Source organism: Alosa sapidissima, chromosome 10 (assembly GCF_018492685.1).
Source record: "Alosa sapidissima isolate fAloSap1 chromosome 10, fAloSap1.pri, whole genome shotgun sequence".
NCBI lineage: Eukaryota > Metazoa > Chordata > Actinopteri > Clupeiformes > Clupeidae > Alosa > Alosa sapidissima.
The window spans coordinates 2,669,117-2,696,065 of record NC_055966.1 but is presented as its reverse complement, the minus strand read 5'-3'; the positions used below and the strand labels follow the sequence as shown (position 1 = coordinate 2,696,065).

Below are 26,949 nucleotides of genomic sequence, written 5' to 3'. Positions count from 1 at the left end.
CTATCTTAATCTTGGAATATGGTGAGGGAAGTGGCGCGTCTGCAGTCAGCCAAATATGAATGTAATTCTGCGGCATAAAGCAGATGTATTTGTTTATTGTACAGAAAAATAAAAATGACATGTCAAGCAGTCAATTGACTACATTGCAGTCAAGAAGTAGGGCAAATTAAGACACTGTTTTGATTTGCGTAGTTGCGTTACCCCCAACACTGACAATAACATAGACAGCAAATTAAGATACTTTTTCGTTTTGTGGAGCGGCACCGGTAGGCTATCAAAAGCAGATTTTGATTTTCCCTACCACCGTGTAGTCAAGCTTTAAGCCATACCCAAGTAGCCTTAATCGAGGTAATGTTTAATTACGATTTATTTTGTTATTGAATTCGTAGGCTGGGATTCCTCTCGGTAACAATTACGTTTAAAGGTAGCCTAGCCTCCTGCTTTTTTTAGAAGGGGCGGCAGTCAGGCTACTGACAGAGCGATGTACAGTGGCAGAGCGACGCACAGTGGCTGAAAGTGGTACTAAAGCTTCACGTAGCTTCACGCCTCGTAATACGCGACTGAAGTGGCCATTTGAAAGCGATGCCCACTGTATGCTTTAAGTAAGGCTGAAGTAAACTCGGATGCTAAACCTGTATTATTTAGGCAATTAATCCCACGTATCCCTTTAGTTTTAGGCTTATTGACGTTGGCAAGCTTGTTCGTTGCACTGTCGGTGTTGCATTAGGCTATCTTTTACAATAGCCTACATGTTCTATGAGTGACATTGCCGTTGCTCTTAGTTCTTTGGTATTTAAGTTTTCTAAGGTGATAATTCAGCTTGTAGATTATTTCTCCCTCCTTTAAATTGGAGCGAGCGTGGAGCGATTTCACTGGAGCGGGAGGATTTTGAAGTGGAGCGGGGAGCGAAATTGAGCGGAGTGGACTGACGTGAATTTGAGCGGAGGAGTGGCCGAGTGAACAGCCACCTGAGCGAGGAGCGGGATATTCGCACCGCTCAGCTCCGCTCACTAGCTCTGCGATGGATACATCATCATGATTTATGATTTCTAAGACTATGAAATCATGTCAATTCCTGATGATTCATGAGATATTAAGGAATGAAGTAATGCATAAATGATTCATTAATTCATGCATGAATTCATGATAATTCATGTACCCTTACCGTAAAGTGTTACCGGAACAACTGTAAAAACATCCAGAACAACAAAATAAGACACTTAGCACAGAATAATTTACGCTGAAGATGTCCAAATGACAAAAACATAAAGATTGCAAAAGAGAAATATGACATGACCGTTGATTAAATTAGACTGGTCCTAAACGTTTCTGGTTAGTGTACAGTATTGCTAGATGCTAATAAAACTAGGCTAAAACTGATTGCTATGGTATGAACTTGCTAAACATTGTGGAACAGTGTTTTTTATGTGCAGCCATTTTTATCAAGAAAAGGTTGCAAAAGGGATGTTGAGGATGTTCGCGAACAGAACACCAACATCATCACTAGAAACTCTAAATAGTCATGTAATTGAAAGGAAATTATTGATGAGTCATGAAATTGGTCCTATTTTGGAGAAAATTTTAGTTATATAGTGTTTATTAAAAGATGCAACTGATTTGACTTTCCAATGAATGAAACATTCTATTTAATGTTTGTTTAGAATCATGTTTAGAATTATTTCAGAAAGAAAAATGGCAGGTCAGACTTTCAAAAGAACTGAATCAACTATCAACTAGTTGACTATTAAAATCGCGCTGTAGCCACGATCTTTGACTGATTTAAACAAATTCAACCAATCTTTGTTTCCATAGTGGCCCCATGTCATTTGCCCACATGGGCTCCATGCAGGATTACACTGGGTTTTATTTGGGTCCCAACTGGGCAACATACACTGGACCCATCTAGACCTCAGCCATAAATTCTACCTGGGTACTACATAGGTACCACATGGGTTGAAATATGGGTTTTTGGTGGGATTGTCCGCGAGTTCCAAAGTGGCTCCATGCAGGATTACACTGGGTTTTATTTCGGTCCCAACTTGGCAACATACACTGGACCAGGACTTATGTTTAGCTCAGCTAAGATATTGCGTTAATACAGGCTGAAAAACAACTGCTCTCATAGATTAGATTGGCTTAATCCTACCTCTGGTAATATCAAAAGTCTTATTGTTTATTCCTAGACAGAAGCAGAGATTTCAGACCCCCCAAACAAGTCTGAAAAAATCAGTGTGACTCATGCAGAGAAAAGTAAGTAGGCTACTGCATTATAAACTGTGAAATATTTTCTTTACATTTCTTCATACTACCCAGAGACAATAATTTAACAGTGGAGTTGATGTTTTATTCACATTTCTTTTATCCTGTCAGTTAATATTGATCTCAAAAGAAGATACCTGAATGTTCAAATCCTGGGGGGAAAGGCATTTCTTGAACATTTACAGGAGCCTGACAAAACACTTGGTGGGATCTGTTCTACCTTAACACTCTGTCTTGGCTTCTGTAACCAACGTTTCCGTTCCAAACCCGTACCTTGTGCTTGTGAACCAGATCTACAAGAGAGCTTCTTATTAGAGGTCCATCAAGATGCAACAGGTAAATGTCAGTTTTCTAAAGTGTGTACATTTTACATTTTGTGTATACATCGCAATTTTTATTTTTAGAGGAACTAAGGACTTAAAACGTTGAGATGCCTCCACCCATTAAGAATTTAGAATTTGTACATTCTTTATACAATGGCTGCAGTACTTCCTGGTGCTAGCTGCAGGTAAGCCTCAAATAGCATCCCCCCATGTCTGGTATTCCAAAAGAGCCTGAAAAATGCTCTGGCTATTGGAGAATATCCCAGTTCTGGACGGCTGTGTTTTACCAAAGGGATACCATTAACATCGCTCTCTTTCAGTGATTCTCCATTTGCTGGTAAATTTGTGTGCTTATATGATCCAGTGTGGGCCCATTGTCCAATAATGTGTAATTATGAAACAGTGGCGGTTGCTGGTCTTTCAAAGAGGGGAAGCTAATTTTTGGCCTACATAATAAAAATTGTCCATTTATTTATACGTAAATTCTGCCCCATATTCCTTTTCAAGAAAATGCTCTGTGACCCTGTCGTACCAACTAGGCATCTTTTCCAGTGACTTGACCAGTGTCCTCTCAATGGCCAGCAGAGCTAGGCTGCTTAAACAGCCTTGGCCCATTGTGTTACAGGTGTAGGACTTGAGCCGCTTGCCCTGCTGTTTAATTCTAAGTTTCTCCTCGCAAGGAAGACTTTCAAATGGCTTTGCCAAATTCAGGTCGACGATATTAGCATTGTCTGCCATTGTGTGCAGTTTGCTAGCTGGTTATTCACCCCTACGACATTAGCCTAGCCAACTGTATAAATTAATTAATGAACGATCAATCTGGAATTAGGTTAAACTGAAACAAGGAATGTGCTGTATAAATGTATGAAATGTACAATGTTTATTGGCCAGCAATTTCGCCAAGCAAATACCAAGAGGTTGCAGCAGTTTTCGACTACACTTGCAAAATCCTCGGTGGAACTAAGCTTGAATAGCTTCGGCAACTTTTTATAGTACAAAATCGCTGTCATTTATTAAAAGGAGATGCAGTCTTTTGACAGTCCCTCCAATCATCACGCAGAAGCCGGAGTCCAGGCCAGCCCACACCTCCATTCACCCACAGAGACGCTGAGCGTCTGTGAGCGGGACATAATCGCAGCATTTATCCAATGACTGTCTAGTTTCGAAGTACTGAAAAAAACTGTTCAAAGCACCCCATTGAAGTCCAGGGACACCAGGCTTCAACAGGGAAATGCATTGTGATGGTACGGGAATGTATGAGAAGGAAAACGAGTCAGTCGACCTGCTATATGTAGCTGATTCTGAACGAACTTGTCTTCTGACACATTTTTAGTCAATAAAATGTTAACACAAAAGTACATATTTGATCATTATTTTTTTGACATTTTAGGGGAAGCCGAGCTTCCCTTGCAGTCTTCAAGAGATCGTCTCTGTTATGAAAGTAACACAATGCACTGTGTTTCATCAACATTTCCTAAGCATGTTGTTTCTGTGTACCGTTCCTATGTTCAGTGATAGAGGGCTATATATGTTACGCAAATGACAGCATGCAGGGTAAAGTTAAAGTTGACACTGCATACTGCTTTAAAAATCAAGCCTCTGAATGGGCTTGCAAAGTAGGCTAATCTGTCATGTGGGCTGCTTTCATGTCTGTTAACATCCAGTCCAGTAACTTCCAGTACCATCCTTTTTTTGTGGGGTTTGTGTTTCATTCAATTGTCCATGACTTACTTTATCTTTATTTAAAGTCAGTATGGCCCTCTGGGAAAAATACTTGCCCACCCCTGATATAAAAGGTAGTCATGGCTAGGGCTGGGACGGTAACCGCAGTACCGCAATACCATGGTCACGTGACTCCTACCGTAGGTCTGATACTGCCTTCACTCCAACCGTAAACTCGGAGGACCCGACTTTTAAAATCTCTACCTCTGAAAAAAGTGTGTTCATGAGATCAGCTCGGAAAGCAAATACAGGAAACGCATAAATACGTTATTAAAACTGCTTACTATGGTTGAGCAAGAAGGAAAATGTCTCGGGGTGGGGGGGGGGGGGGGTGATTCTATCTAGTGTTAATTTAGTGATACATTACCTTGCCTCTTGTGTTGTTGAAAGGGAGGCCGCCGTGGTTGGAAAATATTATGGTGACGTCAAGTCGGATACCTCGGGTTACAAGACTTCCGCACGAGTCTCCAAGCAAAAAATCCGACCCGACTTTGCGTTCAAGTCATTTTTCCTCTATTGGAGGTCGGAATTTCCGAATATCCGATGTTGCACGAAGGCGCTATGAACTTGTCACCAACAAAAATTGGCTGTGGCTGTGTGCACATAGAGCCCGATCTTGCACTGAAGCGCAATTGACTTTGTACTCCGACACTTGTATCTTATTTTGCATCCGACACACAGCAGACTTTCCCCTCCACAGCGCACGTCGGTAAATTAGGGAATGAACTTGTGCTCCCGGGGGCGGTTCAGCGAAAAGAGGAGGCGTGTTCCAGCGCCTGGTGTTCCCTGGTGCTATTTTGCAGTTTCAAAAAACAATTCCGCCACAGACCAGGAAAAACCTAGTCTAAAGTCAGTGGCGTGTTATTCAGATGCTATTTTAAAGGTGCATGCTTGGCAATAATGTAGCGTGTGCACAACCCAGCGCTTGCTCATAATTTTTCTATTGCACAGTGAGATGGAGTGCGCCTTGGGACAGAGAATTAGACGCGGGAGGGAGAGGGTCTGCCGGCCCAGACAGACCTATCTCTTCCTCAGTGAGGAGGAATGTAGGCATAAGCTACGCCTGAACCAGGGCTCCAGAGGCTCCAATTAATTTTTCAAAAGTGCACCGGTGTGACCAGCTATTCGAGAATGGAAAAAGTGTCCGCATTGAAACTCTACCTTTGGTTCAATAACAGACACATATTTGGCCAATATCGTGGTTTAAACAAATCACAGATAGTGAAGGGCGGGACCTCCTCTCTGATTGGCCGTGGCCCAGTGCCTGTGTGTAAATTTGAAAATGCGTGTGCTGCAGAGAGAGAGACCCGTCAGATAAACAGAATGGATGTAGTTGCATTACAGTGTGGTCACATAGGCCGAGATAAATGTCCCCTCTCCCCACTGCCTTTCGGCGGCTGGCAGCAGCAAACCGATCAGACGAGCCCGAGATGATAAAGTTTATCGTTGCCTACGATAGGCCTAGTGAAACTTCCCTTCACCAAGTTCAGTCCGAAATAATTCACCAGAAAAATAGTTTGAACGTAAACCCGATGTACAGGAATGCCACTTGCGCCAAATTTATAGGAGTCATTGCAGATGAAAAGACGTCTTAAAATTCCGAACAATGCATACAAGGCCTTCCCGAACGACAGAGATACAGATATCCCCGAAAAGGAGTGTGTCATTGACCGCAGTTACATGCAGGGAGTAACCCGGTTTTCAACAGCAATATTCGTTTTGCGCGCGAGTTGTGTAAACTCATTCTGATGGCATCAATCAATTTAATCTGGTATTTGGCGCAAACCGAATATCGCTGCTACATTTAAAGCCCGAATATTCCCTGCATGTGTAACTGTGGTCATTGTGTACGGTGAATTGAATGGATACATTTAGATCAAGCATGGCAAGTCATTGCAATAGCCTATAATAGGCCTACCATTTCGTTACTGCATTAACCATAGTGATGTTCTTATTGGAAAATTTAAAAATACTAAAATTAAAAAGTAAATTGCATTGTGGGGCTGTTAAATGATTATTGCAATCATCATTGCAAAATCGCATAAAAATCCCCCCTCTTTAAATTGTGCTCAAATACATTTCTATGGAAGATGCTAGCATGGGGAGCTGGTTTAGCCAAGGCCTAAAGATCATGAAGGATAGTATGTAAGACATTGAGCCATGAGATGTGCAGTTTGAAGCCCTTAAAAGACGTGCACTGTTCATTTACTCACTGTTATTTTTATTTAATTCATCTTGAGATGTTTTAAGTTTAAATTTCAGCTCAGTGAAGCACTTAAAGCACCAACACTTCATTAAGTTACTTTTCTTGTAGAATTGTAAATCATAAGTCATAGGACAACCTATATAGGACAGTAATTAAGGAAAAAAAGTGAACCTGCTGCGGTGTTAAATGCGATGTGGTCGAAAATTTGGGTGCACCTAACTTTTGTGCTGGTGCACCTATGAAAAAAAGTTAGGCGCACCAGTGCAACCAGTGCAAAAAGTTAGTCTGGAGCCCTGTGACCTGTGAGGCTGTTAATCGAAAACACACACAAACACACAGCTTAATTGAACGAACATTCGGCATACTGAAGATGCGCTTCAGGTGTTTGGATAGGTCAGGAGGCACTTTACAGTACAGTCCGCAAAAAGTTGCAGCATTCTTTGTGGCATGTGGTGTTTTACATGAATCATGGATGTGTTGATGACATAAATGAGGAAATATTAGAGACTTAAGGAGACGTGATGTTGAACTGCATGTGTCGATGATATTTAACCTAAATGCCCCAGCAGCAGCACAGGAGAGGAGAGCTTATCTGACAGAAGATCTGCATCGTCTATAGTGAGGTATAGTGAAGCAAAGTAATCTCGGTATAATGTTAGACTACATTGCAAAAATATCACCATGCATTCATAACTTTGTGATTTAGTGAGAGTGAGCCAACATCGGAAAGTAAGTCTTTGTGACATTTCTTTATTTACATTTTGTCAAAAAGAAAAATGCCAGCCGTGGAAGCAATTGTAGCAATTTCCTCCCATGACCGTTTAACCAAAGCTAATTTGGGTGGGTTTCTCCCATCCCCATACAATGCTTCTTCTCTGTCTTTTAAGACCCTGACGAGAACATAAGTCTCCTCGGCTGTGAACCGCTCCTTGCGTGCGCCTGGCAAATCAGCCATTGAAATAGCGAATCTCCCATGGAACAAGAGCGCCTGCTTTTAAAGGGAATGTGAGATGACGCTCTGGGGGTCGTTTCTAGAAAAGTTAGCAACGACGTTGCTCAACCACCATGGTACGACGCAACTTGCGACCAAACAACGACATTGTTACACCTGTTTCCAGAAAGCATCGTACCTGTGTCGCCAATTCGCTACCTCCGACGTTCGAACACTGTAGTTCCAACAACGTTGTTGATGATGCAGCGATAGATATCATTGGTGGAAACAGTGGCAACGTACCCCCTAGAAATTCTCTGCCACATCCTATGTTGACATTTTTCTAATTTAAACCGAGTGATTAATGCTGGCATTGTCATTATCATCTGCAAAAACCTAAACCTATTAATTGCAAGTATATAAAACATTTTACTGAAGCCGACCAATATGTGCCATTATTTGTGTTAAATATCTATGTTGGAAAAAATATATAGCTTGGACGAATGTCTGGGTATTGCAAATGTTATCAATTGTCTCGTGGCTTAACGGCAGCGTGTCAGTGCACTACGCGCTCGGCCGGAGTTCGCATCCTGACTGAATGTATATAGTTACTCTACATCGAGAGACCATAGGTACAAGACATCAGTCAAAAACAATTTAATCTACGTGTCACATTAGTTCACCTGCAGGTAGCGAGAAGCAAGAGGACAATCTCACATCATAAGAAAATCGAACCTACAACGTTGGGATAATAAGTCATCTGCTTTAGCCACTACACCATTTATCACTACTGTTGTAAGGGTCTGGGAAGATTATAATACTAAAAGCAAGGCAATACTTGAATTAACATAAATAGCAAGAATGAGCCAAGTAGGGGAGTCAATGTCTTAATCAAAATAAAGCTACAGGATAGATCAATCATTGAGTCACGAGATAAACATCCACTTCGCAATTTTTGGTTAGGCGGTTGTGATTTTTGGTTAGGCGCTCCGGACACCAACAGGAACGACACAAGTGCGACTGCCTAGGGGCAGTAGTTCAAACGACCAAACTTTGCGTCCTTGTTTGTGATTGAGAGTTCGAACTACCCTTTCTAGAAACACCAAATCCAAGAACGATGGAGCGAACTACCAAGGTTGCGACGCAAGTTAGCAAACAATGCTTTCTAGAAACGACCCCCTGATTGGTTTATTGCACGTTACACCCAAATCACAAGTATGAGTAATGTAGCTACTTCAGACCAACCCATTTTAGATTTGTGTCGGGCGCAAGAGTCATTTATCCCGCCGGTATAATAGCAGCAGCGCCCGAGATCCGCCCACAAAGCTACTTACGTTTCAGATCGTTAAGATAGGGCCCATAGTGTGTAATGTTGTGATGTGTTATGTGAGGGATCATCTTATGATTTGGATTCAAGGTTTTCTAAACAAAGCTTCAAAACGTATCATTAAAAGATGAAGCAAACCCAACCTTTCGTGTGTGTGTTGGGGAGCGCAATGTTCCAACATTCCATTTATGTTTACTATGAGAGAGTAGGGGAGAACTGGGACAATCGTTGCACTTTTCTGTTCTCTCCGTGAAATTTGGCCAGAAAGGAGTCATACATGTTTATACAAGTTGAAACATAATTAAAAAATATGGGCCCCAGCTGTGGCGCAACTGGCTGGGGCACCTGCACTGTACACCGGCGACCCGGGTTCGATTCCCGCCCCGTGGTCCTTTCCGGATCCCACCCCTGCTCTCTCTCCCATTCGCTTCCTGTCACTCTCCACTGTCCTATCATTAAAGGCTTAACAAAATATGTTCTAGTTTGTTAAGAATTTATCTTAGCAGCGACATGTAGCCCTTGTTCCAACATGACGCAGCCATTAAAAAGTGCGGTAGCCTACCGTTGTTACTAGTAGCATAAGCATAGTAACTAATAGCATACATAACTAGACTGCATTTCCGGCGGGAACTGCGAAAGTGTGCTTGCCCTGGTCCGGTCACCAACGTGAGCAGACAGTGGCATACGCTATGCCGAACCTGGCTTGATCCAAGCATTCTAGCAGTGCCTTTCAGTGTTGGAGCAGTGGCAATACTTCTAAAGCTCTAGGAGAGGGCTATTCAACTATTGGCTTGCGGGGTGAATGCAGTTAGTTGGATTTTACCTGTGTCCTGCCTTCGAATTTAGCTTCTATGACTAAGATCAAATCAATAAAATAAAACAACAGCAGTGAATGGCTGCAAAAATAAATAATGTCACGCGTCGCACCTCTCAAACTGGGCTATCAGGTAACCTAGAGAAGAATTGAAATTATGAAATATGACCAAGGCATTAAAATGCTGCTTGTTTGTCAGGATACTTTTTCACTGATTTATTTTAAAAATATGAGCTATGAGTGTGAATGTTATATATTCCATCCCCTAATTCTGTTTTACTGGTTTATTTAACAAATAATCTATATGGATTTGCTCTATAAAGACCTTATGTCTGTTTGGGATTGTTTTGTGAGCCTGGAGTTGTTTTGAGAGCCTATTGATGTAGCCTATCTCAGATGTATCTCAGAATAAAGGAATACTTCATATTACTCTAAACCACCGTCTGTAAATCAACTGTATACTACTGTCTACATTGCACTATATTTCTTGACCTGTCTCTTCATACTTTATCACCTTTCTATAATTTGCCTCACATTGCAACACAGCTCAGATCTTTGGTTGCTATGAAGGCCAATCGTTCTAAATGGATGGTTGCTATGGGCAAAGGCCAGTTCTATCTCTGCCGTTGTCAAGCGGGCATATCGTAGAATTCTGATTAACCTTATCTTATTTGAAACATCTCTATTTTACTTAGCCCACTTCCATACAGTGCGTCCCATTAAGAAGTGGCCACTTCATTCGCGCTTACCGTGATTCACACAGCAGCATTATTGAATTAATCTGTCACTATATGCCTATGCCTACGTTGGCAAAGAAAACATTTTAATTTAATTCACATGAAACGTTACATTTAATGTACATGCTGACAATGAGTAGGCTAGTTTTGGTTGTTGGTGGTGTTATTGCATCCCTTAGTTATGCCTACAATGCAAGTTCCCTCGCGATTGGAAGCTCCTGTACACAATAGTAGACGCATTTCAAAACATCGCGTTAGGAGTTAGGAGTCCTCGCCACTTCCTTTTAAGCTGTCACAGACTTAGGTGCTACTTTTAGGGCTAAAGTGCTAAATAACAGTCCTAAAGTTATAAGTGACGAAGTTACGAGTGCAAGCATCTCATATCAAATGACCATGGCATTACGCTAAACAACATAAATCCCAATTAGCAACATATATATGTATACAACATCCCTATAGCTAGCCACACAAGAAATTAATGATACTAAATCTCTGCTTAGCATGCTTCTCCGCTTAGCATGCTTCTCCGCTTAGCATTCTAATAACAGAAGGGGCACATTTATGTTGACCACTACAACATGATTCATTATGTCTGTAACTCTATAAAACACTTACTTTCATAAAGGAAGCACACCTTCGCCGCCGATTTCGTTTGGCTGTGGCGGGCAAACGCTTTCGAAAATCAAAAATCCTTCTGGTAATTTTTGTGAGGCTTGGTCCAAGGATAATGTACGTCAAGTTTCGTGGCGTTCGGACCAAATTTGTGACCTATGAAAATTTAGTTTCGCTTTCTGTTCAATCCAATATGGCGGACGAACGACATGCCCACCTGACGTCATCTTCGCGAGCAACTTATACCGGTACTGACCGGACGTTTTAAAGTTGGAACGGTGTCTCTGTCTCAAAGGGCCTAGGCGCTAGGGCTGACAAAAAATTAGGGAGACGGGAAAATAATAATAACTAGATGTACCGCATAGTGGTACAAAATATGACCGCTGCTCAGTACATCCATTCCGCAAAAATAAATCATATTAATGAATTTGTCTCCATCTTCTACTCCATCCCCCACTCGTGAAACCTTTGTGTATGCTTGTTTGGAATGTGTGTTTGCGGGCCGCACACAAAGTAGCCTACTGGCGCTGCAAAGGTGAATAGATTACCAAAAAATGTGTAGCATTGTTATAAAACCTTTAAAATATCTAAACAATCACAAGTAGGGCAGTCCATCCATTGCAACTGGACTGATGAAAGGTACACCTGTAGGCTACATTATATTTGGGAAAAGCAGAAGGTAGCAGCATAATGTATTTATTTATTTATTTATTATTAAACAAAACAATCCCTTTCAGTTCCATGCAGTTTTCAACAGCTCATCAAGATCATGAGGTCATGTCATGGATTTTTGTGTTTCTTCTTCTACATATGCATAAGTTTAGTCATCTAGTTCATATGATATTCAGCTTTATTGTCAAAGCACAAATTAAATACCAGTAGTCTAAAACAAAATGCCGTTTTACCCAGTGGTGCAAATAACTGACATGTCCAAAAGGGCGTTCATGAAATGCGTTGCTAGACTGTTCATACACATTTTAACGGGCCAAGTTGAAGAGCTACTGTCCGTTATTGTTTGTGCAAATAATATGCTGATTCATGTTCCCTTGCATTTTGCAACTATGAGGTCCATGGTTAGTCTGGCTTTCACCAGACCAAGCTCAATATTTTAAGAAATCGAAAAGGAATCGCCGGCAGATCAGGCTGAGTTCACCCAGCCTAAATATTGTTTAATTTTGCAATTGAGATATCCATGCACTGGCGCCCCCCCCCCCGCCACCCCGCGACGTGATCGCCCCCGGTTTCAGAGCTATTCTAAATGCAAAAATGCATAGAGGGAGTTATGACAAAACCGTGACTGTTAACAAACTATGGGCTATATAAGGTAGGCCCTATGCTAGGCCTATTACACAACATAAATTGTCACTAGGCTATGCTGGCGACCCAAATAAAATCTCCTTTGGGAACCAATGGCTTACAGTATCAAGCGGACTTAAGCTGCCACCTCTTGGCGAAAAGTTAATAGTTTTACATATCAGTAGTAATTCATTTCACGCAGCTGTGTGAATCACGGAAAGCGACACTTCTATATGGAACCCAATCCACTGTACAGTATAGCTTAAGGTCTGTGGCTAAAGCAGCCATAATGAAAGCGTTATCATTGTTTGGATACTACACACACACGTGTTTTTTAATCGCATAGACTACTACCAGAGAGGGTTAAAGTGGAGCGCTAGTAATCAAGGATCTTTGCTACTACTACCAAGCTGGAATCAAAGCACATCGACTCCCCTCTCACACCCTAAACACACTTCGAACAAACAAAAAATGTCTCAGTCTCACGGTATAGCCAGAGGCAAAACTGTATTGGACCGGTGTAACGTTGGTACTAAATCATCCATCGCAAAGAATGATTTTTGTAGCACGTGCAACAAATATGTGTAGGTACAGCCCTGCCCTGGATACATCTCTCAACGTGCACTCTAAAAACATTTGGTTTAAATGGAGATGTAGATCACGGGTGCGTTAATAAATCTACATTGCGGCGAGTTGATACAAATTATTCACTTTGACGAATTTATGTAGTTTCAGTCCTAGTTACTTTACTTTGAGCCATGCTCTTCCTTACTTGAATCACCTTTGAAAATAGAGGATTGAAGTAGCCTATATGGGTGTTTGGGAATGAACGTTGACTTAGATGCTTTTTGAGACTTTGAGCTAAATGTCCCAGCCCGGTGTTTAGGATGCATCATAGACAGGTTATCTTTCAGGTAGCCTATATATTTTCCATTAGAAAACCATCACGTAGCGAACGTGTTGTGGCTAACTCACTCACTCCTGTTAGTAGCCTAGGTTATGGTCATAAGCAAATGAGATGACAGTCGAAAGATGCAATTAGTGCTGTTTATCAATTTGCTTGGTAGCCTATAACCGCATGTATGGTTTTCTACAAATACATCAATAATCAAATTGGCCTCCATCACTCAACCAATGCTAACGGTAACATTATTTGACCTACTCTAGGCTATTGATATAACTTAAGATTAACGTAGCCTACCTGCAGTACAAACCAAGCATGTCCGATAAACATTCTCAGATTTATTTCGGCTTCAAGAAGAAATGGGAATTACATGTCATGCAGAAAACATCCTACCCTTATTAGAGGTTCTCTGTGGTAAACTACAGTCTTGTCCTAGGAAGCATAGTGTCTTTCCAACTGACTTTAAATTAACTTCCAACAAAATTACGTCTCACTGCAACGATGCGCCATCTGGTGGACAAACGACTACGTGACGCCAATACTGGAAATGCAGCCAAATTATTATGATGAATATTTGGTTTTCCTTTAATCCTACTGAATTTGTAATTATGTATCGGCCGTTGTAATTGCCGATACTGATGGTATGTGTGTGTGTGTGTGTGTGCGTGTGTATATGTGTGCACCACCATCTACAGGCCAATGAGTGTACAGTTACTAAATGTACACATAACTTAATTTTTTTAGACCCCCCCATGGATGAAATTCTACGAAACTTGGCATACCCCCAGAGAATGTCAGGTTAATCATACACAAAAAATTTGGTGCAGTTCTGAACATCTTAACTGAAGAGAGGGGCGATTAAAGCAGAATGATATTGCATTTTAATTTTTTACCGGGGGGGTGCAAATCACAAATGAGTGATTATGGGCTACGTTGATGTGGGCCCTTGAGACCAACATATCATAAAAATGTCTTCATCCTCGGTGCCACGGTTCAGGTAGTTATTTAGGAAAAACTTTTTTGGGTTTCGGGGGGCCCAGCGCAGGGGGGGGGGGGGGGGGGGGAGTGGCCCCCGGGGACCAAACAAAATTTTTCTGTAAAAGTTTAGTGGGGCTACATACCCACCAAATTTCATGTGCCCCGGTGGTTCGGTGTCCCGGGTATCGTTGACCAAAAATTCAGGAAGTAGATGACGGGGGAAAAAAAAAAAACTTTGACAATCCCTATATGACCGCTTCGCTAGCTTCGCTAGCGGCGGTCTTATAGGCAAGACACGCTTGTTTTTGTACTCCTCACCTGGTTCCCACCACACACGCTTGACCCCATCTGAACTAAATAAGTTTATCTTGGTATCATCAGACCACAGGACATGGTTCCAGTTATATCCTTAGTCTGCTTGTCTTCAGCAAACTGTTTGTGGGATTTCTTGTGCATCATCTTTAGAAGAGGCTTCCTTCTGGGACAACAGCCATGCAAACCAATTTGATGCGGCGTGCGGCGTATGGTCTGAGCACTGTCAGGCTGACCCGCCACCCCTTTAACCTCTGCAGCAATGCTGGCAGCACTCATACGTCTATTTTCCAAAGACAACATCTGGATATGACTCTGAGCATGTGCACTCAACTTCTTTGGTTGACCATGGTGAAGCCTGTTCTGACTGGAACCTGTCCTGTTTAACCACTGTATGGTCTTGGGCACCATGCTGCAGCTCAGTTTCAGGGTGTTCAGTGTGAGAGCGATAACACCAAATTTAACACACCTGTCCCCCTTCACCATAGTCAAAGTATACTTTAATATCCCAAAGTTGGGCAATTTGTTTGGTCAAATGCACATTTCAGAGACATAGACACATAGGCATATACCCGCCCCCTTCCCCACACACACACACACACACACACACACACAAACAAGTACACTACACTTCAGTAACTTCAGTAGCAGGCTTGGAACACATAAGCCTAACATTCCATAATTAAAATAAAATAAAACACTAAAATAAAAATGCAGTGTTACAAAACAATTAATTATCTTGACCTGTGTCTTTCATTAAAAAGTCTGATCGCAGAGGGGACAAATGACAAGCTAAACCTTTTGGTTCTAATTGACCTTTGCAACAACCTGCTGCTGCCACAGTTGCTGCATTGGAACCTCCTATATAAGGGGTGGGTAGGATCCCTTAATATCTGCTCAGCTTTGCTCACAATAACATCTGACCATTATAGCTCTCTGACTGACTTCTGACTGCATCCAATAATTTTGCTCGCTGTCTTTACCATACGCTGCAATTTGTCTTGGTCTTTTTTGCGTATATGTTTCCAAATACACAAACCAGGCCAAAAGACAAAACACTCTGATGGACTGTTTTGTAAAACAATTCTAAAACAATGCAGTCCACCTGAAAGTAATTAAGCTTACAGTAAAATATTTTATACAAATATTAATTTCAATGAAAAACAATGGTTGTGCTTTTTTACCTTTTGGAGGTGACTCAAAACTATTTGCTTAATGTTGTTTCCTCCCTAGGGAATGGAAACAAAATGGCAGACAGTTCCACAATGCTGTCCATGTGTGATCCCATCCATATGGTGCTTATCAAAACGGACACATCAGGGGATACTGTGCTCACGTCCTCACACTTCCTGGACTGGCGAACTGTTCTTTGTGCTCCTCATGGAAGGACCAGCATTGCAATTGAGCTTCTTGGAGTTGGTTAGATTTTTTGACAATAATATAATCACCGCCAAGAGTAAATTGTGTCAGTCAGGGCTAGTCTTCATGTATCCTCAGCTTTTGTATTGCTAGCAGTTATTTTTGAGAAGCACTATTTCATCATTTTCATGATGTCAAACATTGTATAACATATTTCACATGGTCTACTTGTAAACCAGTTTTCTTTGTTAGCATCTAGGGTTAGAGAAACAGTTCTCAATGACTGTATGTGTGTAAGTGTGTGATTGTGATGATTTCAGATGTGTCAACGAGCTTCTGTTAGCTGCTAAATTTCTACCTTTGTGTATTTGTTTGTGTGGGCTACAGGGAGTGAGTGCAAAGTGCCTATTGGAGTTCTTAATGTGAAGCTGGAGCTCTATCCTCCCCTGGTAGACCACCTCTCTGTTGATGTCATTACTACTCAGGTGAGACGAAGATTATGTAGTGCCAAGGTAATGGTGTCTGAAAGACCCATGTTTCAGATTATAAGTAATGTTTTCCATTATATTGAAGAGGTTCATTAGGCCTACTATTACACTGTTTGTCTGTAAAAGCCAATAAGGTAAATTTGTACCTGACAAGTTTCGGCTACCTTGCCTCTGCAGCCTTCATCAGAGGTGTCAAGTGATGTTGGTGTGACGTCGTCTGAGACAGACCTCCAGACAGCAGAGGGCTCCCCCTCCCCCCCCCCCCCCCGAGGGGACACGGCCATCCCACCACAACAGGTGGGATGGAAAACACCATATAACACATCTCAGACGACGTCACACCAACATCATGTGACAATACAAATTTACCTTTTTGGCCTTTACAGACAAACAGTGTAAATAATGTTTCCCATTAATTGCCTAGACTATGGTGGCCTGCCAGGTTTAATTTACACTGCTAGACTTTCATAATGATCTGAAAACATCTTAATGTAGAGGTCTGCGCGGGTCTGAATTTTTTGAACAAGGCACATCACACACTCACCAACCAATCCTGAACAATCTATTCAGATGAGGGTGTGACGTCTGATTTGGTTACACAAAACGAAAAATGAAACGAAATAGCAAGGGATCTTAAAATTAAAGTTACAACGATATCCATGCATTAGGCAGAAGGAATACTATGTCTATCATTTTGATTATCATTATCACAATTATTATGACCGCCGCGCAGCGAAGCGGCGGTCATATAGGTTTAGTCAGATTTTTCTTTTTTTTTTTTTTCTTTTTCGCATGCCCAAATTTCCGTCAATGATTCCCGGGACACTGAAAGACCGGGGTACACGAAACTTGGTGGACATGTAACCCCACATGGATAGCATGGAACCATCGTTTTTCGTTTTGATCTGTAGCCCCCCCGCTGAATTGGACCCCCCGAAAGGAGGGTAGGGCAGACACAGTTTTCTGTGAATATCTCGAAAACCGTAGGGTTTAGGAGGACCATTTTTTTTTTGTATGTTGGTCTTAAGGGGGCATGTCAACCCATCCCATTACCACTTATTTCATGTATAGCGCCACCTAGTTAAAAATAAAAAAGCAAAAAATTAGGTGTTTTCATCTCAATATCTCTGGCTGACAAGGTCAAAACTGCACAAAATTAAAAGTGTAGGATCATTATGACACCCTCTGAATGCATGCCAAGTTTTGTGTACTTTCGTTCATGGGGGGCCTTACAATAAAATAATTTATGTGTACATTTAGTGACGTACACCAACAAGGATTCCCGGGACACTGAAAGACCGGGGTACACAAAACTTGGTGGGCATGTAACCCCACATGGATAGCATGGAACCATCGTTTTTCGTTTTGATCTGCAGCCCCCCCGCTGGACTGGACCCCCCGAAAGGAGGGTAGGGCAGACACAGTTCTCTGTGAATCTTTTATGGTATGTTGGTCTCAAGGGCCCACATCAACCTGGCTCATAATCACTCATTTGTGATTTGCCCCCCCGCCCCGGTCAAAAATGAAAATGCAATATTATTCTGCTTTAATCGCCCCTATCTTCAGTTAAGATGTTCAGAACTGCACCAAATTTTATGTGTATGATTGACCTGGCATTCTCTGGGGGTCTGGGGGTATGCCAAGTTTCGTAGAATTTCATCCATGGGGGGGGCTAAAAAAATTAGGTTATGTGTACATTTAGTGACTGTACACTCATTGGCCTGTAAATGGCGGTGCACACATATAAACATGCACACACACAGGCACCCACATACTATCGGTATTAGAACGGCCGATACATAATTACAAATTCAATAGGATCAAAAGAAAGCCAAAATATTCATCATCATCATCATGGCTGCATTTTCAGTATTGGCGATAAGTAGTCGTTTGTCCACTAGATGGCGCATCGTTGCAGTGAGACGTAATTTTTTTGGAAGTTAAAAGTGGGTTGAAAAAATAATGGACACTTCCTACAAGGACTGTAATTTACCGCAGCGAACATCTAATAAGGACAGGACGATGTTCACATGAAGTGTAAGTGAGGATGAAGTGAGGATGTTTATCGGACATGCTTGGTTTTTACTGCAGGTACGTTAATCTTGTAATATCAATAAGGACCTAGGTAATGTTACCATTAGCGTTGGTTGAGTGATGGAGGCCCATTTGATTGATTGCATTTGTAGAAAACTATAAATGCGGTTATACCAAGCAAATTGATAGCAGCACTGTTTGTATCTTTCGACTGTCATTTATTGCACGTGCTACAAAATCATTCTGTGCAATGGAAGATTTACCAACGTTACACCGGTCTGATACAGTTTTGCCTATACATGCGTGACACTGAGACGCCTGTTTATTTTGTTTTAAGTGCGTGCAGGGTGTGAGAGGGGAATCGATGTGCTTTGATTCCAGCTTGGTAGTTGTAGTCTGTGAAATTAAAAAGCACGTGTGTGTGAAGTATCCAAACAATGACACCTTCATTTCATTATGGCTGCTTTAGCAACACACCTTAAGCTACTGTGTAGTGGGTCCCATTTAGAAGTGGCTACTTCATTCGCGCTTTCCTTGACTCATGGAACTGCGTGAATGTTATTACAACTTTTCGCCACGATATGGCAGTTTAAGTCCGCTTGATACTGTAAGTCGTAAGCCATTGGTTTCCAAAGGAGATTTGTGTCGCCAGCATAGCCTATTGACAATTTATGTTGTAAATAGGCCTACCTTATAATCCTACCTGTAGCTTAGGGAAGCTAACCGCTTTCTATTAGGATCTAGTTTGTTAGTTACAGTTTTGTCATAACTCCCTAATGCATTTTTTCATTTAGAATAGCCAGAGCGTGTATATCTCAATCTGAAAATTAAACAATATCGGGTGCCTATGGACTAGGCTGGGTGAACCCAGCCTGATCTGCCCGCTATTTATTTTTTGATTTCTTAAAAGATTGAGCTTGGTCTGATGAAAGCCAGACTAGCCATGGACCTCAGTTACACAATGCAAGGGAACATGAATAAGCCTATATTTGCACGAACAATAACGGACAAAAGCTCTTCAACTTTGGCCCGTTAAAATGTGTATGAACAGTCTAGCGACGCATTTCATCAAGGCCCATTTGGACATGTCAGTTATTTGCACCACTGGTTAGATGTAAAACAGCATTTCGTTTCAGACTACTGTTACTTAATTTGTGCATTAACAATAACGTTTCAGACTACTGTTACTTAATTTGTGCATTGACAATAAAGTATTACATGAACTAAAGATGACTAAAATCTTATGTAGAAGAAGAAATATTCACAAAAAATCCATCCATCCAAAAATGACCTTTGTTTTTGATAGCTGTTGAAAACGGCATGGAACTGACAGAGATGTTTTTGTATATAAATACATAAAAAATAAATAAATAAATAAATAAATAACATTATGCTGATACCTTTTGCTTTTCCCAAATACAATGTAGCCTACAGGTGTAAGTGACCTTTCATCAATCCAGTTGCAATGGATGAACTGTGATGAACTGCCCTACTTGTGATTGTTTAGAGATTTTAAAGGTTTTATAACAATGCTACATCTTCTTTGGCTATTCTACAATCTATTCACCTTTTCAGCACAAGTAGGCTACTTTCTGTGCAGCCGCACACACACACTCAGGCATGCCAAACAAGCATACACAAAAGTTTCAAGAGTGGGGGATGGAGTAAAAGATGGAGACAAATTGAAGTGTGATTTATTTTCGCGGAATGGATGTACAGGACTGAGCGGCGGTCATATTATGTACCGCTATGCAGTACATCTAGTTATTGTTATGTTATATTGTTATACATGCACTTCAAAGCTTTCACAAGAAGTGTGTGAAAACATGCACATCAGAGGACAGCTTTACTGATGTAAAACATAATTGTAGTATGTTGAAGTATGATGCTTGCATGAGAAATACTTCTCAAAACGAATGAGAATAAGCGCTAAATGAGACAGGTCTCACTTCCCAGAGAGCACAGTTAATGATGAAAATAGACTGAATTGAAAAGACTAAATGTGAATGTATATTGTAGGATTCTAGACTATACCGTCTATCAACATTGAGCCGGCAGGATAGCTATTGTTCTTATTCCATAAATACTTGTTGAAACTCTTTCTTCAGCAATCCCTGGAGAGGCAGAAGACTGCAGAAAAGGAACGCTTATTTTTAGTGTATGCTAAGCAATGGTGGAGGGAATTTCTAGCGATTCGCCCATCCAATCAGAACAAGCTTGTGAAGATCTTTGCTCAGGTGAGTGTGAATGGATTTTTGCTGGTTTTGGTTTGAAGATCTTTGCCTATCTTTGTCACTCTGAAAGCAGTGAAGATGCACTATCCTATAGTACTGCAGCAAATGGATTTGTTTTAATATTTATTTATTTATTTTTCTACTGTATTAACTTGTCAATTCAGATTTCCAAACATTACCTTACAGAAATTTCAAGTTTCTGGTGAAGTTGGTGGTTAACTTTTGGTAATGTTGCAGCAAATTTGCAGCAAAATTATGCAAATTAGGTTTGTCACCAGAAGTTCACTGGAAGTTTGCCATTATTGGCTAAGTGTGATGGCAAATCACTGGCAAATCACTGGCGAACACATTTGCCACATTGTTGCCAGAACTTTGCTGGAAGTTCGCCTCTAGCGGCCAACACTGGCAAACTTTTGGCAATATTTTCTAGTGAACTCATTTGTTTCCCACAAATCACCCACAAGTTTGCTGTAAATCTGCCGCAAACATTTTTGTAAGGGTTGTTTTATATGCACTTAGAGCAATAGGGTGCTAGAGTTTCATACATGGATATGTTGAATACGCATGTTTGTGTTTCTACTGGTTGCTATTGTTTGAGAGTACATTGTTTGTGTGTACAACCCCCATTTCCAATAAAACTTGGGACATTGTGTGAAATGTAAATAAAAACAGAATGCTGTGGTTTGCAAATCATGCAAACTCCATTACACTATTACATTTTAGCCATTACGGTTTGACTCAGACGAAAACACTGTCCGCGTCGAAACATTAGTCACCAGCACCATTAGCTCGGTTCAAGTATTTGTGTCCTCTGGTCCTTCTGTGGTTTCATTCTTTTGAAGTGCCAAAACCTGCTGTGGATGTAAACTCTATATTTAAAGAGGAAGGGATGCATTTTTTTTTGCTCAATTTACCTTAACTTAACAGCTTCAGAGTCATTGGAATGATTATATGACTTTTTCCGGATAGAATGGTGGATGTTTCGCTTTCCCCTAGCATCTGTGAGTGGAAAAACCAGCCTTGCAATGTTGCTGCAGCAAGCCCTGGGCTCAGAGTCAGAAAGTCTCGCGGGAGTATCAGGTCTTGCGACGTAACAAATTGCTTTACGGCACTACACACATACACGCCAGGCACAGGCTAGAACAAGGTAACGGTGGAGTTTCTCAGGCAATCGTCATGGCAGGGCCGGCGAAAAGAAGCAGAAAGCAAGTAATCCATTGTCGGAGGAACAGGGAAAGAGGAAATAGCAGACTGACCGAGCCTTGCTGTAGGGGGAGCTCTGTAGAGAAATCTGCAAGCAAAAAGCGAGAAAACGGCAAAGAAATTGCCAAAACTGCATAGGGCCCTTTAATTAAAAATAGTGCAAAGACAGTCAGTTGTTTTTTTGGAAAATACATGCTCATTTTGAATTTGATGCCAGCAACCCATCGCAAAAAAGTTTGGACAGGGGCATATTTACTGTTGTTGTTTCTTCACCTCTTCTTTTAACAACAGTCTGTAAACATTTAGGAACTGAAGAGACCAGTTGCTGGAGTTTTGAGAATGAAATTCAGCTGCTCAACAGTCTGGGGTCTTCTTAATCAGTGCTTAATATAAGATTTCAATTTTGTATCGAAATCGATCAAAATTACATCTCAATCTTTAACTTCGAACTCAAAAGTAGAATCGACGATGCAGCCACACCCCCAATGTCACGTCCAGCATGTATGCCAAGACGTACAAACACATATGCACGTGCTGAACTGCGGCGTCAACTCCTCTAATTTTAGGCTGCAGCCAGTTAAAATATCACATCAACCTACCAAAATCGAAACCCCTCTTGCTACTCTGAAATCACCGGTGTGGAAGTATTTTGTCGTTCATTCACGTCAATGAACACTAACTTAGCCTACTCAATTTAGCAAGTGAAAAGATGATCTAGTTACAAATTATAGTGCAGGGCGATATGTAGCAAAAAAAGGTGTTTGGAACATTTCATATAGATTTTTGCAAATTATGTTTTTTCACTTCTTCAGACCCTATAGTTAGCAAAACTACCTGTTTCCAATTTTTTCCCGGACTGCACAGGTCCAAAATCCAAGATGGCGGATATATCACCAAAAATTGCAAATAATTGCCTTTTTAAACATTTTAAATGGATATATGTTAGGTATTATCATTATATACATATATTTTCTAATAAAATTGAATGACTTAGGTAATAAATATGACCATGGGTGACATTTATTGGCATAACCGGAAAAACACATTGACTGATTAAAAGTTTCCTTCACATAACCTAATAATCATTTGAATTAAAGTAATGTTCTGCACTCACCACAATAGATTAGATTAGATTCAACTTCATTGTCATTGCAGAGTACAAGTATGAAGACAATGAAATGTGGTTTGCGTCTAACCAGAAGTGCAAAAAAGGAGAAAAGTGCAATGTGATATACAATACAATATAAATATGTGCAGTGTATGTTAGCAGTTACTTTATAAGAGCAGAATAAATATGGCTATGTAATGTGAACAATGTATAAACAACATACATTAGGGGGGGGGGGGGGGGGGGGTCTGCCTCCTTGTTGTCCCTGTCAAGATTGCTATGGTCGTGGACACCTCAACAGACACAGGCAAGGAGGCATCGGGCGGGGGTGGCTTTGTAGGTTGGTTGTCACCAGGATGCAGAGCTAGAGTTCAGCTGCAGGAAAGCTTCCTCTGAACCTGCTGTACGCCTTATGCAAGCATCACTTGCCCTGGATGGCCTCAATGGAGGGGAGTGAGGAACCGGTGATGCGTTGGGCAGTTTTCACCACCCTCTGCAATGCTTTTCGGTCGTGGGCAGAGCAGTTGCCATACCAAACTGTGACACAGTTGGTAAGGATACGCTTGATGGTGCAGGGGTAGAAGTTCACCATGATCTGAGGAGGCGGTGGACCTTCTTTAGCCTCCTCAGATAGAAGAGACACTGGTAAGCCTTCTTTATCAGGGTAGAGGTGTTGAGGGTCCAAGAGAGGTCTTCAGAGATGTGGACACCCAGAAATCTGAAGCTGGTGATACACTCCACTTCAGTCCCATTGATGAGAATGAGGGTGTGTGCTAGCTTTAGACTTCCTGAAGTCCACAATGAGCTCTTTGGTCTTCAATAATTCTGTTAACAGGACTTGCAGGAAATTGTGGGAACATATGAATTTGTTGATTATATGCAAGCCTAATGCTGCCCACTACAGCTAAGTCTGCCTTCATCCATGAATTGTGACTGGTTTCAGAAACAGCATCATCTGAACAATCTACAGAGAGTAGCTCAGTGCAATTAACACACACATTGGATAGCATCTTAATAGATGGCATGACTGTTGTGCAGGAGATGGTTGTCAGGAAAAGTGACATGAACTGTTGCTAAGATCTGGCAGAATGATCTGGCAGAATGCTTCTTTGAAAATGTTGAAAGTGAGGCACGAGGCTACAATGACATATAGGCTACTTATTATTTAACAACTATACCATCACAAACTCCATGAAAGACAGGACGAGACAGGTCGATACAATGGGAAAAAGCACATGATAAGGGATACAAAATACAAGACTACACCAATCAAAGACTTTAAAGCTTTCTGGGATCAAAGGAAACCAAAGCCAACCTCGTCCTCTACCTTGCTCATAAAGCTGTTGAACTATGTAAACTGCCAGTCACAGTTCACACACACAAAGGTGGCAGTAGCAGTAAGTCATTTTGGCAAAACCCCACATATCTACACATGTCACACAGATGTCTTGGTGCTTGCCCTTTGCAGGGTACCAGACATCAACAAAGAGTCTCATTATCATGGGCACTGGAGAACGTCGACAAAAGATACATCTCAGCCTAGAAATCTTGACGCACCCTAGTGGCAGCAAATGTAATTTCTAGCCAGGGTCTAGCAACTCTCCGTTGGCTTGTGAGGTGGAAAAACCAAACTTTGGTCCAGCCAATCACATCGTGCATAGAGTCGGTGGACCTATCGGGTATCCTATATCCTGTCAGGAAATTGAAAGACAACCGTTTGTCCCGCCATTTACTGTTTATCCCGTGGGAAAGGAAAGGTTTCTGTTTCAAGTCAATCAAGTCATGATGATGTCATTAACACACTTTGTAGGCTTGTAGTAGGTCCTCATCCATCTCCAGACGTGTTAGCTGGATGTGAGAAATGTGTGTGTCAGCTCCTCAAAACATGGTTTTCAAACAGCTAAAGCCCTTCAGTGGAACTCGGGAACTAGGGAAATCCCATCCCTATGATTGTCCTACCATCGCCTATTGCTGTCCCCATGCTCGGATTCCTGCCCGCGCAGCCTAGAGACCCACTACTTGCTCGATGACAACTCCTAATCCCTATGGACAATTCATCCCCTACACTGGACTATTTGAACTTAACACTAAATAGGATTCATGCATTATCATACTGGTTATGTAACCATCTAACCACTTTGTAACATATACCTCAGGTGGCTTTAAATACCATGTTCTATTCTCTGTATATAGACCTTACTGTCCTGTAACTGACCCCAGGCAGATGGGTCAGGCCCTTGAGTCGTGGATCTGCTTAGGGTTTCATCCGATATGTTTCTCCAATTCTTGCGAGTTTTTCCTCGCCCCTGTTACTAATTGGCTCTGTCTGAATGTTTAACACTCTGTAAAGTGCCATGAGACATGGGTAATGTTTTGACGCTCTATAAGTGAAATTAAGTTGAAATTGAAATTCTGAGAGCACACAGGCAAGCAAATGTTTGGGCACAAGATACAGTGCCTGCTCCAAAGATTCTTGACTCACTATCACTGGGATGGAGGCAAATTGTTGATGGGCAATGGGCTCCTGTTCTGTCAAAACTTCCACCAGCACCACAGGCTGTTGTGGAGCTTGTGAAGTGCTGTTGTCTTGCCAGCCAATGCAGTAGAAGGTGTTCTTGCAAGAGTAACAACTTACCATTCACACAACTTTGCAGGTGTGAAGGCTCTGAGGAGATGTGCACCAATATTAAAAAGACAGTGACAGTGGTAAGGATAAATACTTGAGTGACAATGTTTTGTTGAACTCTTCAATAATGAAACAAAATGCAGATTTTTTTAATGTTTTTCTATTTTTCCCATTTTTTCTCCAAATTTCTTGGCAAATGATGCAATACATCTTTTGTAAATAGTCTGTATCTCACTTGTCTACCTTTATTATGTGTATATTTATTAAAAAAATTGACCACTTTAAGCCTTTATATTATTTTTCTGCATATATTGTCCACAATCTTGAATTTTGGCACTGAAAATGAAGGAAAAAATTGGAAACAGGTTGTTTTGTATTCAATGGGGTCCTTCAAAAAATCACCAATTGCAAAAATCTATATGAACCGTTCCTAAAATTGCATGATTCCCCATACTATTACTTTAAGGCTTAAAATGCACATTGATAAGTACATATTCCATGAACACTAACCTTGGGTCTCTTCGGAGTGTGCTGAAACAATCAAATTATCATTCTGTGTTGTTTCATTTCACTATGTTCATGTCTCTGTTTAGCCTAATGTTTGTTCTGTTTATATTACAACCTCGCGGTTGGAACGGTTTCAAAATAAAAAGTGGTTTCAAAATAAAAGCCCCCCCCCCCCCCCCCCCCAAACAGAAAAGGAAAAGCCAAAAGGCATAAGGAATGCATTAATAGTAATATTAAAAAAGATCGAAAAACGAATCGAATCGTGACTTTAAAATTGAAAATTAAATCGAATCGAGGATTTGGAGAATCGTGACACCTACCTTTTCACAACTAATTTTTAGAAAAAGTTTTTTTATATGCTGGATAACACATTGGATGAATTCATTTATAGCCTGTTGTTTTAAATCATGAGATCAATTTCATTCATCTTTTGGGATGAATTTGTCAAATACAAATTAAATAAATAACTTGTAATATGGTAATATGTTAATGAATAACTTGGTATTTGTACAATGCCATAAAAGTGTGGTAAACTGGTAGGCTACCAATTATGAAAGAAAAGAACCATAGCCTCAATAACTTTCAATAACTGCATTTACCATACACATCTAACTGTAGCCTACACTGGCAGATGTTGACATATCAAAAAAACATTGGCGTTTGATCAGCATTGGCCATCTGATCCAAGGGGTGTGAGCGAGTTTTCCTTATGTTGATCACATAGGCTACTGCTGAAAAGACAGTAACGAAGGAAGGAACAGCGCTGGGCAAGACTTCTGCAATGCAATGTCAGTGCATTACGCATCATTAAGGCTAGTTTTGAAGTCGTGGATGTGTTTAGCTCTTTAGCGATCTCCAAAGCCTTCAGCTGTATGCTCTGGTAATAAACATTCTGTCATTATGTTTTTCAGTCACATCATATCCACACACTCTGCCATCAATCTGTTGGAAACAAAGTAGCCTAGTTTA

The 26,949-nt window shown here is 41.1% G+C and overlaps 1 protein-coding gene and 1 long non-coding RNA gene across 2 annotated transcripts in view; one reads left to right on the top strand and one right to left on the bottom strand.

The window, feature by feature from the left end:
- cep76 (centrosomal protein 76) overlaps positions 1–26,949 on the top strand; it is a 73,346-nt gene that overhangs the window by 23,451 nt on the left and 22,946 nt on the right. The window contains exons 3-7 of the mRNA XM_042107506.1: positions 2,184–2,250; positions 2,371–2,595; positions 15,655–15,840; positions 16,168–16,265; positions 20,411–20,539. Coding sequence (XP_041963440.1) covers positions 2,184–2,250; positions 2,371–2,595; positions 15,655–15,840; positions 16,168–16,265; positions 20,411–20,539 — 705 coding nt within the window. The remainder of the gene's footprint in view (positions 1–2,183; positions 2,251–2,370; positions 2,596–15,654; positions 15,841–16,167; positions 16,266–20,410; positions 20,540–26,949) is intronic.
- Positions 10,039–13,637, bottom strand: LOC121720996. Its single transcript, XR_006034711.1, has 3 exons — positions 13,552–13,637; positions 12,820–12,823; positions 10,039–10,050 (listed from the first exon to the last, which is right to left on the bottom strand). It is a non-coding gene; the product is annotated as an uncharacterized LOC121720996 (long non-coding RNA).